At 38.0% G+C, this 14,460-nt stretch overlaps 1 protein-coding gene across 13 annotated transcripts in view; it reads right to left on the bottom strand.

Moving 5' to 3' along the window:
- Window positions 1-2,638: 2,638 nt before the first annotated feature.
- Window positions 2,639-14,460, bottom strand: part of ehbp1l1a (EH domain binding protein 1-like 1a) — a 46,242-nt gene continuing 34,420 nt past the window's right edge. For all 13 annotated transcript variants that reach the window (XM_041778671.1, XM_041778665.1, XM_041778675.1 and 10 more), the window contains 12 exons: window positions 11,798-14,053; window positions 11,492-11,585; window positions 10,614-10,780; window positions 10,480-10,528; window positions 8,326-8,820; window positions 8,157-8,208; window positions 8,022-8,065; window positions 7,833-7,944; window positions 6,626-6,725; window positions 4,842-4,915; window positions 4,436-4,550; window positions 2,639-4,034 (listed from right to left, as the gene is read on the bottom strand). In XM_041778671.1, coding sequence (XP_041634605.1) covers window positions 3,941-4,034; window positions 4,436-4,550; window positions 4,842-4,915; window positions 6,626-6,725; window positions 7,833-7,944; window positions 8,022-8,065; window positions 8,157-8,208; window positions 8,326-8,820; window positions 10,480-10,528; window positions 10,614-10,780; window positions 11,492-11,585; window positions 11,798-14,053 — 3,652 coding nt within the window. In that variant the 3' untranslated portion in view covers window positions 2,639-3,940. The remainder of the gene's footprint in view (window positions 4,035-4,435; window positions 4,551-4,841; window positions 4,916-6,625; window positions 6,726-7,832; window positions 7,945-8,021; window positions 8,066-8,156; window positions 8,209-8,325; window positions 8,821-10,479; window positions 10,529-10,613; window positions 10,781-11,491; window positions 11,586-11,797; window positions 14,054-14,460) is intronic.

The following is a 14,460-nucleotide window of genomic DNA, read 5'->3' as shown; positions in this document are numbered from 1 at the left end:
AAGAGGAAGAAAGCTTGGTTATGCCCCTTCCAGTTCTGTGTGTCAAATAAAATTAGAGATGTGCATTTCAAAATTTTGCATAACATTTATCCTTGTAATGTACTGATTTCAAAGTTTACAGACATATATGCTAAATGCAAGTTTTGCAGTAATGAGCCTGAGACAATCATACTTGTTTTTGCCACTGCCCGTCTACACTGTATTATTGGAATGAGAACTTTGTATGCAACAGAACCAAGAATCCTACCGTAATAAGACCGAAAGACATAATTACAAAGTTTGAAACTAAAAATAAATCTTTATGTTTTTAATGGACCATTATATACCATCATTATATTAATTGGCAAATTCCACATACATAAAGACAAGTTCTCAAAGTCCTTCCCAAACTTTCATGTTTTCGTGATAGAATTCAATTCTTATATGAATACATTAAATTATATGACAAACAGAAAATGCAAACGTACTTCATCATTTTACAAGAAGTTATTTCTTGTAATTTCCAGTTGACTTACTGTGACACCTGTACAATCAAAATTTTTTGTAAACTTTTATTTATGTTATCTTTTGTAATATGTTACTTCCTATCATTTCTATATACTCATTTGCTACATTTGTACCATTTTGATTTGATATCCTGTTTTACTGATTGTCCTGACTTAATGTTCAATAAAATATTTGGGTGAAAAAAAAGGATTTTCAGGTTTTACCTTATCCCAACTTCAGTCCAAAAACACAGATGATTAGAATAACAAGGACTGTCATGGTACAAAACCCTGAAACATCTATATAAGTAAAAATTAAAATCAGTTTCAAGCATAAATAGAATAGTCTGAGGTTCTGGCTGTTTTATATTTTTAAGAGGTAAAGGAGATGGTGAATGAATGAATCTATCAATAATTTAAGCAAATGTATTGCTAGAAATTGTGCAAATCATACAAATATTTTAAAGAGTACAAAATAAGGTTAAGGCAGCAAATAAAAAACTATTTTTAATGGGAAATGTCTTTGATTAATGCTTATGTTTTTGTAATTGGGTTTTATTGCAGATTTGATCTACAAAGGCTGATGGGAGATAAGGCAGAATGTATTGTTTATTACTGAGCTGGGGAAAATTTCATGCTTGTAATGTTTTTTAGAAGACTAAAATCATATTTCTGGTGCCTTACACTGGTAACTTGTTGGCCAACTGGTGCTCTCAGTTGGGCAATTTTGTCAATCAATCAAACAATGCATTTTTTTCTCAGTTCTGAGATCAAAGTCAGAATTCTGATATAAAAGATGGACGGATGGATGCATGGATGTGCACTACTGTTTTTCAGTCTATTAATTTGTCAGCTTTATTATTTTGTATTATATTTGCATTTGTTTTATGTCTTGTTTTGGATTTTTAGCTTTCACATTGTTTCTGTTTGTCAAAGTTTTTTAACCAGTCTTTATGTACAAGCACCTTCAAACCAACTGTCCTCAGAGGACGTAATAAAGTTGTTTTAATTGAATTGAATTGAAACATTACATGTTTTTAGATGATGGATTAAACATTTAATTAGAAATCATGAAGCCCATGGATAGGAAGGGGGCGCTCTGAGCTCATCTGTATGAAGCTGAGATTAACAGTAATGTCAGTTTATTTCTGTCTGAAGCTGCTTTCTACAACCCAGCCCTTCTGACCTCCATGTAAATAAAATAAAAATAACACTTGTAATATTCAAAGATAAAAATGTGGATTTATAAACTTTCTTTATGGAGCTGGAATAGTGAACAGAGATGATGTGATGTTTATTTCCAACTCAGCCAAACAAGTACAACAAAGGATGAAAATGTATTTACTTGCACCTTAATAGAGCCGATGTCTCTGATGTGTTCACTTCTACTTTAGGAAGAAGGGCTGAATCTTATCTTTGATTCTCAAAAACTATACACATATATTTTTATTTTTAGATCATTTTCTTTCCTAAATAATCTGACCTGTAATGGTTGCACCACTGGACATCTGATCTGCTTCATCACCTTGGATGATTTACTGTCACTTTATCCACCTCCTCTTGATTAGAAGAGTTCAGACAATATAATGTGGACATTTCAACACATCAGCCTACCTTAAATATGCTCATTTCTTTCTCAGAGGCAAATAAATCAGTTTATAAATGTATTTTAAAAAAGGTGATAAAAAAACAAAAACAAAGGGACTGTGAGATTACCAAAATAATTTTCTCCTGAAATCATTTTTAAACTTCAAACTCTCATTATTACAAAAAAACTCAGTGGATTTATTAATATACTTTTGAAAAGTATCATGAAATGTGACTGTGATTCAAATATGTAGAACATTAGCTCAAATAAAACAGCCAGACAGACTTAAAGGTGTTCACATCTTTAGTCATTTTAAACTTTACAAATATGTAACAATGAACATGTGACATAAAAACCACAAATGAAAGCTCTCTGTTAACACGCTGCACATCATTCACACCTTGTTTATGGCAACAGGAAACTCCAAACAACCACACAGGAAATGAAATAAAATGGTAAAATAAAATGAAATAAAACAAATTCAAATAAAACAAAATAAAAGAGCAGGAAAAAAAAGAAAAGAAATAAAAATGAAATAAAATAAAACAAAGTAAAACAAAATAAATTAAACAAAATAAAATAAAATCATAAAAACAAAATAATATGGTAAAATAAAACAAATGAAAAAGAAAAGAAAAGAACCGAAAAAAGAAAACAAAAGAAACCAAAACAAAAAATTAAAATAAAAGCTCTCAAGCCCAGAAATGTCTCAGCTGACAACAACGAGCTTTCAGTACAAAAACAAGAGGGATGTATCCTAATAAAGAGCATTTCATCATGCACAAACATCCAAATATTCACCTTCAGCAAACGTTTCAGTGATTCGAACATTTCAGTGATGTTTCTGTTGTCCACATTTTCAACTATAAGTGGGGCATGAATACTTTTCAGTAAAGCGATAATGTTTTTATAGACGTATCCGTGGCCGTTATTGTGAATAAATAAAACTTTAAATAAATGCTACAAGTTAGTAAAAGTCTGGCTGTATGGCTTCTTTCCTATTTTTTTGCATCTTCTCCTCAGAGAAAATCCCACAAAATATAACGTAAACATTTCAACAAACTCGTCTTTTTTAAATTTTCCTATTAGCCCAAATTTATCTAAATGAAAACTAAAGCAGAGCTAAAAAAAAAAAAAAAACCCTGACAGAAGAGCTGGAGAACCTGACAGGTAAATGTTTCCATTGGACTGAAATGGTGACCTTAATCTGAACAAAACAGCAGCAGAAATCTTGTTTTCCCCCCTGGTGTTTAGAGGTAAGGCATCCATGGTGAAAAATTGCATAATTCCATCCACTGTGTGATGAACTTTACTAGTTCTTTTATCTTAAACTGCAGCATTTCCCACATAAGGGCAGTCTCACGCCCTTATATGGGCATCAAAGACGCATTTCTCAATGCTAATTAAGAACGTGTAAGTGCATAAACTGGACTAAAACCTTAAAGAAGACTGCTGCATTTTATCCTTATTTGGAGGACTTGTTTAATATTCATGCGGTTCCTTCCTTGTAATCTTTGACGTTCTCTATATTTTTGGTTAACAGCACATCAATGCCAAAAATAAAATGTGTTTATTCTCTTTTCCCAAACTTTTTTGGCAGTTTGATTCTTATGAAATATTCTCAAACATCCTTAACATCCACACTCTGCAACAAAAGTCCCAAAATAATTTTTAAAAAAATCACACAAACAGCAAAGCAAACAGCCTGGAGACACAAACCGCTCTCACTGAGGCTCTGAGGATAAACAGACATTTCTCTGAGCTAAACTCTCAGGTTTAAACTCGTAGATTCGTACGAGTTCGTGATTGTCCCGTTCTTTATCCAGTCTCTCTGTTTTCAGATTCTTCATGAATGAAGTTGTCTGAATCACTGCATCACACATTTCTCTTTCTGCTGTTTGGCGTACTTCCTCCTTCGCTGCTCCAGACCGCGCTCCAGACGCTCGTCTTCCTCCAGAGCTCTGAGGACGAAGAGAGAGAGGAAGAGTCACAACAGAGAGTGTCAAACCTCATCTTCAGCCTGGCCTCTTTAATATAAACCCCAGTTATTTTTGACTTACATGAGCCATTCTGACACTTATTGGATAAATTAAATTCTTATAAAAATACAGGTGTTGCTTATGGCAGTGAGTGCTGGGGTAGAGATGATTCTTTCTGTGTGTTTCACTCTGTTCATTATGGTCTTTCATTATGGTGCAGACTCTAATTAAAGCAGCTGCAACAATGCGCCAAAACTAATCCTAATAATTCCTAATAAACAATAAATAAGATTGTTTCACGACAATATGAAGGTGAAGAGCGGTAAAAGAGGCACTTCTGAGAAGGTAACTTGTAATAAATCCCATCATTAAGAGCATCTGACCCTCTCTCCTTGGCGTCCATGTTGCGCACCAGTTCGTCTCTCTGGTTCACCAGTGAAACCAGTTCCTGCAGCAGCAGCTGCTCTCGAACTTTATGAGCCTGAGTCTTCTGCCACTCTGCAACAAGGGGACAAAGTCAAGAGATGTCACTGACATTTCAAAGCACTGTGACTGGAATTATGATCGTTCTAAATAAAGGCAGGAATTATTTTTATGTATTTAGTCCCTGTCTGTCTCCATTCAGTCTTATTTACTCCTCATCTCTTCCTCTCCAGATTAACATTAAAGCTTCAAACTTTCTCTATTAATCAGGAGGGATTTAATCCCCACAGTTAGGTTAAAGGTTGTAGTGCTGCTTATTCAGCATTTAAAGCTTTAGTACATTTATTTTTAGACATAAACGCGTACCTTCGATGGCCATCATGTCCCTCAGCTCCTTATTTAACAGCTCAAATCTTCTCTCCAGGTCTTCTTCCTCCAGCCTGTCAACAAAAAAAACAAAGAATCAGGTCATCTGAGACTAAAGCAGAGGGTTTAGTTTAAACTTTATTTAAAGGAGATGCAGCTGAGAGAGGTTGTTTTATACCTCTTCATTAGTTTTCATATCAAAGATAAAAACATAGATTACACAGAAACATCTGCACGACAACAATCCTGATTTGTTCAGTCAAAATTTTCTTAAGTGGCCAAAGAAAGTGACCAGAAGGTGGCGCCCTCCTCCTCTTGAAGAAAAGAGAAAGAGAAAGTACCTTTCTTTTTACATCTTCCATCACATTTTTGAGACTTCTTAAACTCTTCTTAGCCTCTTGGCTAAGAAGGTCAATAAGAAAATCCTTATGTTTTTAGCCCAGAATTGTCTCATTATCATTAACATCTGGGCTAAGTAGAGACATTTCTAGAAACTGGAGCTGTTCAGAAGTGTTTTCAATTTCGTTTCAATTAAATTTGTGACTTCATAAACTTATACATTTTTTAACTAGCCCTGATAAACCTTTGTATGATACTAAAGAGTAGCTGCAGCCACATGAAAAGCTAACTAGGATCTGAATAAACAAGATTTATTTACTAAATACCATATGACTGTTTCCTTCTAAAGCATGTCTATGAAAACATGAGGGAGAAAAGCGGTTAAAGATGCACCACTGAGAAAGATTAAGTTAATTCCTTTAAAATTACATCAATGAGTACATCTGACCGTCACTCCTTCTCTGAAACAGCACTATGTCATCATCCGAGACTGGTTTCAGTTTTCTTTATAAATTTTGACTTCATAAACATGAAATTTGCAAAGTATGCTACACCTTTTAATTTCGACAAGCATTTAAAAAATCTCTCCTCGTAGAAATATCTGGTACGTCTATTTCCATAAATACTGTCGACGACTGCTGATCAGTGGTAATTTTGACAGCTATTCATAATTTTAGTTTCAGTCTTCTGATTAAATGCTTTTTGGTTTTCGTCACATTTGAGTCATTTCTACCCTTTATAGTTTTAGTCAGTGAAAGTCCTCACATTTTAGTCTTTTCTTTTAGTGGAAGCATTTATTCTCTTGCCTAAATCTGGTACCAAATCATGGTAAGGTGTTCTGGTTACCCTGCAGAACGCGGGGTCCCTGCTTTCTACAGCTGAAAGGCAGAACAGCTACAGATGCATTGTATCTTAACAGATTTACCCACAGTGGAGAAATAACAGGAGTTTTGAATTTCAGCTGAATACAAAATTACATTTTAGCCTCGTTTTAGTAATTTGACAAAAACCAAACTCACTTTTAGTCATTTCTAGTCATTAAAGATCTATTTTTAGTAAGTCTTAGTCTAGTCTTTCTCATGGAAAAAAGACTGTCGACAAACATTTTCAGTCATAGTTTTAGTCGACAAAATTAACACTGCTGCTGCTGATGGTATCAGGAACTGGTTAGGTCATCATATTTCATAGAAGCAGGTTTTACCACTACACCTGTAACTGTCTAAAGTGGGTGCTGGAAATCAAGGCACAGAAGTTAGAAATGGAGTCCAACTATGTCCATACCTCCAACTACTGTATCTCATTTGCACCTTTGGCAAGCATGAAAGCTGCAGAGTCTTTCTGCTTATAGCTTTCCCCTAACACAAGCGTGTGCTCTAAAGCTCCCGGAACAAAACTTTATTTATCCAATCATTTATTGCATGTGTCTGTTGGTGTAGATGTCTCACAACAGCTGTAGATGGTCCTGTCTCCTGATTAAAGCATTTTTCTTGTTTACCAGCGTGAACCACTCCTGGATCAGACGCTCCTCCTCCACCTTATCACTGCCTGGAACATGAAACCACATCAATATCAGCAATCAGATATTTCAGGTCTTAATCCTTGTCAGTAAGTCATATATCCTCCTAAGACCCTTTGTGTACATATGATGACATTTTTGGCTTTTCTACAACACAGTAATCATTTTTCACCAAAACATTAGTTAGATAACTTTCCAGAAAGTTCATTGGAGTTTCAGTAATTGCTTTAAATACTGGGAGAATCGGCTGTTTGGATATTTTAGGGAATTTGTTTAAAATGTTTCAGTATTTTCATAAAAATTTGAGTGGATATGTGTGTATATTTTGGAGAACTTCTTTGGAAGTTTGGGGGAAATTTGCTTTGATTTATTTGGGGCATTTTCATGGGAATTTGGGAAATTTGTTTGGAAATGTTTACACATTTTAATGAAGATTTGTGACATTCACTTGTATTTTTGAGGAAATCTGATAGGGACTTTGGAGGTGGTAAGTGTTTGTTAAAATTTTCAAGAATTTTCATGAAAATTTCAGAGAATTCGTTTATAGGTTTCAGTTATTGCCAGAAGTTTGGGAAATATGGGAAATGGGGGAAACATGGACTTTTTTTGGGGAGGGGGGGGGTATTTGAATTCTTTGACTTTTAGATAAAGTTTCACTAATATAGTCAGGGACTACTTTTGGAGAAATTTTGGAGTACTTTTTATGTGAAAATTCTTAGAAATATATTTCAGAATTTTTACACAAAATTTCTGCAATTTCTTTGAAATTTAGGGAACTTGTATGGATTCTGGAAAGGAAAATTTCAAAGAATTTCCTGTTCAAAGACAAGGCTGATGATTTTGACTTATCAGACCCTACTAATCCCAAATAATTGGGAGAAACTAAAAATGCATTCCAAGCAAAAGCTTGGGTCTCAGGAGGATATATGTGGTTTTCAGGTGTTATATATTAATGTAAGAGCAGGCTCAAAATGAGGGCAAAATCTCCATTATACCGTATAATGAAGAATGACTCAGTATCTCCATAGTATGACTCTGGAGCTGATAATTTGTGTGATTTGATTAAATGTGCATCCATCTCCAGCGTTGCATTGCTCTCTAAACATACTGTGTTGAAGTGATCTGAGATTTTTTACCCGTTTCCAGCAGCTGTCTGAGTTTTCTTTCCACCACTCCAGCTCGGTTATCAATGTGGTTTTGTTCAGCCTCCAGAGCTTCCATCTGATTCAGCACGTACTGACTGGCATCCTGGATTAAAGAGACTACATTAGAACAATTATAATACTAAATATTCAAGGGAAACTGGAATAAAGCTGACAACTTACCTGGCCTTCTGGACGTCCTTCCTCTACCACCGCCACTGCTCCCTCTATGAGAAACAAAACCACTGCAGTGTTGATAAAGGTAGACATAAGTGTAAGAAAGCTTCTGAATGCATTCAATTCTTGGTAAGAATTTACCACTTTCTGACTTCCTCCTGGTGATTCCACTTTCATCTTTGCCTTCTACAACCTGCATATAGAAGAGATTTTCATATTTTATAGAAAAGTACAAGAGAATGAAGCTGTCGTAATCAAAATTAATGAATAAGATGTATAGATCAGCTGTATTTATTGGCTGCAATGATACCATGGATATATCTCCTTCCTCCAGTGATGCACTCCTCCGCTGTGACCTCCTCTTCTTCACCAGATCAGCATCTTTCACATGAGAGAACCCTGACTTAGACAGGAAATGAGTCCTTGGCGGTGCGACTGGAGTCTGTGCCCCCCCCTGCCGTTTGGTTCTTGGAGGAGGAACCACATCTGTACTTGGTCTAGCCTCCTCTGCTGTTCCCGTCGTCCCATTAGTCTCCAGACTGATCCCCCCCTCTTGTAGACGCTGAGCACAGTACCGCACCGTGGCGTCGGGGTCCTCGGGGGTCTCCCGCTCGCCTGTGACAGCATAGCTGGACTCGCTGCTGTCCTTGTCGATGTGTAGCACGCTGAGTTCCTGGCCGGTGAAATGTGTGCGGATCTGGTTGAGGTAGGTCATGACAATGAGGCGGTCAGGAACGGCTAACATAACCATGTCTGACGGCTCGATGAGACGGGAAATACCGAGCTCTGCAAAACCATCGAACGCCTGCAGGAAAAAAGGAGTAGATTAAAAATAAACACCAAGATGTGAAGTACGCCTTTAATACAGCTGTGACAGGGTGATGATTCAAAGGCAAAGCATTAACCTGACATACCTGGGAAAGCTTCAAAAAGAAACATTTGAGAAAGGCAGAGCCTTTGAAAAAAACTCGAAGTGTGATTGGGTGAATGTTCTGTCTGTCACATCTCTATGGGCCAATCAGAGCAACAAAACACGTAACCTAGCCGCTATCGAGCTGCGTGTGCACAGCTACTGAGGAATAACGCGAAACATAGCGACTATAGACATGTAAGTACTGTATTTATCGGACTATAAGTCGCTCTGGAGTATAAGTCGCATCAGTCAAAAAATGCGTCATGAAGAGGAAAAAAACATCTATTAGTCACACTGGACTATAAGTCGCATTTATTTAGAAACTGACACACTGTTGTCCGTGCCCGCCTGCAAAGTCATTTATATTCCTCTCCTTGGCAACTACCAGTGTCTGCACCGTTGACAAGCCTCTCCTGGCAGCACGTTGTTCAAGCACCCATCTGTGTACTCGTTCCTCCAGCTCTGGCCATCTTCCTTACAGCCCATGATTAGCTTTCTTTGTTTTCTTCATTGCAATAAGAGTAACCTCTGCTTTTTGCCAGTCCCTCACAAGTTTCTCACTCACTCTAAACTTTCTTTCTGCTGCTCGATTACCATTTTCGTTCATTTTTTCATGGGTACAGGAGCATATAGCATATAGTTGTCACCATGGTTGTCACAAGCCTAGATTGCCCTCTCGCAGCTGTAGACGGTAATGTTTACTCCTTGTCCATGTCAGTCGGTATGAATTAACATTAAAAAACATGTTAAATTATATATATTTTGATATATAAGTCGCACCTGACTATAAGTCGCAGGACCAGCCAAACTATGAAAAAAAGTGCGTCTTATAGTCCGGAAAATACCGTACTCGACTTTGTTGTTTTTGAAAAGAAAACAACTCACTGCTGTTCTTTTTTCTTCTTTTAACAAAGAAATATTGTCAAGTTCTAATAAAACTTATGCTTTAGCAGCATCCACGCTAATCTCTTCCTCCATAACTGCACCAACTCTTGCTGCTGCTTGTTTACGTCATGACTCTGCTGCGCCTGAAAGTACTGCCCCGCGTTGCTGATTGGTCCTGTCACTTTCTAACCGGGGCCCAAACGGTTCAGATGGGAGCTTTGCAAGATGGATTCGCCGGTGAAAAACTAGGAAACGGGCGTATCCATCTGCTTTGCAAGGTTAGCAAAGCATGGCATTTTACATAATGGGATTTATTTTATACATATCTAATTCTTATGATGTATGAAAGTCAGACAGTAATGTAATTAAGCTAGTCTGTTAAAGCTCTAGGGGGCACTGCATGTTGCAGTCATCTTCAGAGCATTTCTACATCCATTGGCTATGATCCCTACACTTTACAAAACAGTGATTTAACTGAGGTTAACTGAAGTGTTCTAGATCTCTAATGACTTAGTCCTGCAGACCTCCTACTACAGGTCTATCCAGATGAAGGGAGACCAGAGTGTAGTGGAGTCTAGTACAGGGCTAAGAGGCTAGCTGAGCATCTTCAGCAGTCAAAGTCAATGATTTAAGGAGAATAAATGGTATTTTAAATATTGGGCCCACCTTTTTGTTGTTGGTCTTGATGTCATATGGGTCCAGCATTTCATAGTTACTACACAAAGAAAAAGAAAGAACAGAGTAAATGTATCTGAAGGAATCATACATACACCAGAGTGGCTATTTAAATATTTTCTTACATCATGTCTGGATGGAAGTGATGTAAAATGGCACAGAAGGCGTAGCCATTCCTCCAGGACGTGCTGAAGTTGGTGATTCTTACTCCTTTGTGACCCGCTGTGACTTCCTGACACCACTCCAACAAAGATTTACTGGAGGTAACCAAGCTCGGACTGGGTGAAGCATACTATTGAACATGAGAAAAAAAAAAATTAGTAAAAAAATGTGTGTGTTTGGGGGTGGGGGAGGACGGGCATAAAGAGCTGAAGGTTAAGTTCTGTCTACAGCAAACCATATTTTATAAACCACACCAGAGCCCAGTGTTAGATTGTTCCTTTAGTCTTTCTTATTCTTTAATGTTATTTATTCTCAGCTTAGTTTCTTCTGACAACCTAATCTTGTACAGTGATTACCAACAGGAAATCACTGTACACTGTGTGTTAATATATGATACAATATACCATACAATACAATACAATACAATAACATACAGTACAACACAGTATGATACGATACAGTACAGAATAGTACATATCAGTGCCAAATAACACAATATGCAAAAGGAAACAAAACTATAGGATAGGAAAGCACAACAAAACAAAATGAAACAATACACTATAATATGATATGATACAATACAGTACAAAATGATTCAAAATGAAATAAAACAATAGCCCAGGATAGGATAGGACAAAGACTAAACTAAACTAAACTAAATGGTAAGCTACAAAAAGATAAGGTGAGGTACAGTACCGTACTGTAAAGTATGATGTACAAAATGATATGACAGAGTAAGTTATCTTTTTTTGACCACAGTGCTGCACATGTTTATCTCCCTCACTAGAACAAAGCCCTGGATAAAAACATAAACACAAACAATAAAGGTCCTTTTACATACTTCTGAAGAGGCAGCCCCATCTGCAGGTCTTTTCTGAGGTGTGGTTGGCTCAGCTGTTTGGAGGCCTGAAGGTTCATCTGCTTGCTCTTTTTGCCTGAAAAGACAAATCCAAGCTTGGTCAGTAAAACTTTCCATGTATTTATACTTAACAACACTTGTAAACCTAGTAAATAAACCCATGTATTGGTAATTTAGTTAGAAAATCAATGAAATGAGGTTTTATTTTATAAATATAGTGATGTAAAAACACGCATATCACAGTTATGAATTCACCCCCACACTTGAATGCGACCCGGCTAACCTTACCTTTGCTGTTCTTCTAAACAACCATCTACCGACACAAAGCCAAAGTCCAACTCTTCATCCCTTATTTCTTTCCTTTCCTTTGCCTCTGTATTTTCACCATCTTTATCGTTGTCTACGTGCAGCCAATCATCCGGAGAAGATGCAACAGTGGAAGCTAAAGACCTATCGACCTCTGCTCCCAGGACTTTCTCCATGTCTGCCAGCTCGGACACCACCTCAACTCCTTTTTCAAGTATATCTGGATTATCTGTAAAGGTCCAGCCTTCAATGATTTCAACCAGGGCCTTAGCTGTATCTTCAACAGATTCTGCCGGTGGAAATTCTTCTCTCATTGCTGCTAGAACTTCCTGTTCCAGCTCTAATGCTGCATCGTCTTCTTGAAATGAGACAAAATCACCAACAGAGACCACACTTGAATCCATTGATGTTGACCCTTCCTGCGTTTCCTTGCTGATGATTGATGATTCTTCCTGGGATTTTTGAGATGATTCAAGTTCTGGTGGGAAGAAACTGTCCACTGGTGGGGTGCTATCAGAGTAGGTCGCACTGAGACGCTTCTTTGTCCGAGGCAATGGAACAGGCAACCCAGATTGTTCAATCTGTTGTACTGTTTCGTGCCCAGTGTTGTCAGTTGCTGTGCCAGGGAGGTAGGAAGGTGGTGAGCCAGAAATGGTAGTGTCATCTGGGAATGAACCACTCAGGTGTTTCTTAACTCTTGGTTTTGGCACGGGCAAACTTGAAGCTTCTGTTCCTCCTTTTACTTGCCAACTGCCTTGCTTTGTTTTTTTGCTTCTTAACTTCACAGTCAGCATTTCTTCAGGAGATGTAGAAAGCTCATCTCTTGAAGTCGTTGAGGAAAAGGACAATGGACCACTTTCTCCTATGGAAACCTTGGATGTACTTTCTGTGACTGAAAAGTTGTCTGGGAAAGAGCCACTGAGACGTTTTTTAACACGAGGCTTTGGGATACAAAGACCTTTATCTTTGGTCTTCTCTTCCTCCGATTTCTGAGATGTGATAATGCTAGTCGTATCAACAGGTGGCTCAACAGGTACATTTGTCTGCTTTACTTCTTCTGTATGACTCATAGAAGTGTCACTTATCTGGGCTAGTTTTCCAGACTCCTCATTTAACTTTTGTTCAGTAATTTCCTTTTCTGGTTCGGTTTTGTCTGACTTTCTCGAAGGCAACCTCTTGCCACGTTGTGGTAGACGTATCTTCTTGATGATTGAGAGATAGGTTGTTTGCTCTACTGGAAAGATATCTGGTTCTGGTGTTTTGGTGACACTCTTGATTTCTTTTATTTCTGAGGATGGTTTTATGTCAGAGGAGTCCAGGACAGCGGTGCTTTCCATGGAACCAGAAGACATTTCTGTGTTCTTTGAGTTGACCGTTTCTGTGCCGTAAGTTGATGTTTCTTTGGTATATCCTGGAGGAATGATTTCAGTGTCATTTTGACCCAGTTTGTCAATGCTCTGTGTTTCAATGGCATGTGAGACATCAGTGATTTGCTCAAAAGGTTGATCCTGAATAGGATCAGGACTTTTTAATGCCACTTCGGTTTTTGAGTCCTGTTGGTCTGCAGTTTTTGGAACTAATGAATCTCGGCTTGCTCTGTCTTTTCTCCTCAGAGGCTTGCAAGGTGGTAAACTACCATCTCTCCTTTTGGCACCAGGTGGAAGGGCAACATCTATGGATGCATTCACAGATTCAGCCTCTGTTGCTTGTCTATTGTCCCCTCCTTCTTGTGTTGCGTGAATAATAAGACATTCTTGGTTTTCCTCATTTTGAGGTGCGTCTTTACTTCTGTTCTCCAAGGGAATAACTTCACGGATCTGCTTGGCCAACACACTTTCGGTATTTTGTTTGCGGTCCGGTGTTAAACTATCCTTTCTTCTGAGTGGTCTTACAGGAACAGTGCTTCTCTCTTGACCGTTGACTTTCTGAGGAGGTTCTGGAAGCTTCCTCTTTGGTCTTCTGCCTCGCTTTGGGACTACAATGTCAGTTTGCGGCCCAACTGGACAAATTTCCTTCAAATCAGCCGGTTTCTCTACTAGTATCTCCTCTTGTATGTTGGCATCTACCAGTGAATCATCTGACATGGGCTGCACAAGTGTAGGAACTGGACCTATGTCCCTCAGATCAATAGATTTCTCTATTAATATCTCCTGTTGTACACTGGCATCTGCTAGTGAAATATCTGACGTGGGCTGCAGGGCTCTAGGAACTATGTCTTCCATGCTTGTTTGTTGGGGGCTTAAGGAAAAGAAAAGACAAGCTTCAGAAGTGGATCTTTTTTGCTTTATCAGATATTCCATGCACCAAAACTTCAACCAACATTTAATCTGCTTAATGAGACAGCAACTCAAGCTCATGGCAAACAAAACTGTCCATTTCAAACAGTCTTGACAACTCCTTGACATGTCACATAAATCAGTACACTGACATGCACAGTTAAGACAAGATACGGTTAGAGCTCAGTTAGGATATGGAACTGGATGTCCTTGTCCCATAATACAAGCACCAAGGGGGAATCCACTTATTCTTTGAAGTATGAGCAACTCAGCTTTGGTAGGAGGCTTTAAGACCACTTTCAGCTAGTTTCACCTCGACTTTCTTCCAGTTAACTTTGGTAAACAGCAAACAAGCTGTTTGTAGAATGG

Source organism: Cheilinus undulatus, linkage group 22, assembly GCF_018320785.1.
Source record: "Cheilinus undulatus linkage group 22, ASM1832078v1, whole genome shotgun sequence".
NCBI classification, from domain to species: domain Eukaryota; kingdom Metazoa; phylum Chordata; class Actinopteri; order Labriformes; family Labridae; genus Cheilinus; species Cheilinus undulatus.
Note: the sequence above shows the minus strand (reverse complement) of the source record. Positions and strands in the feature narration are given on the sequence as shown.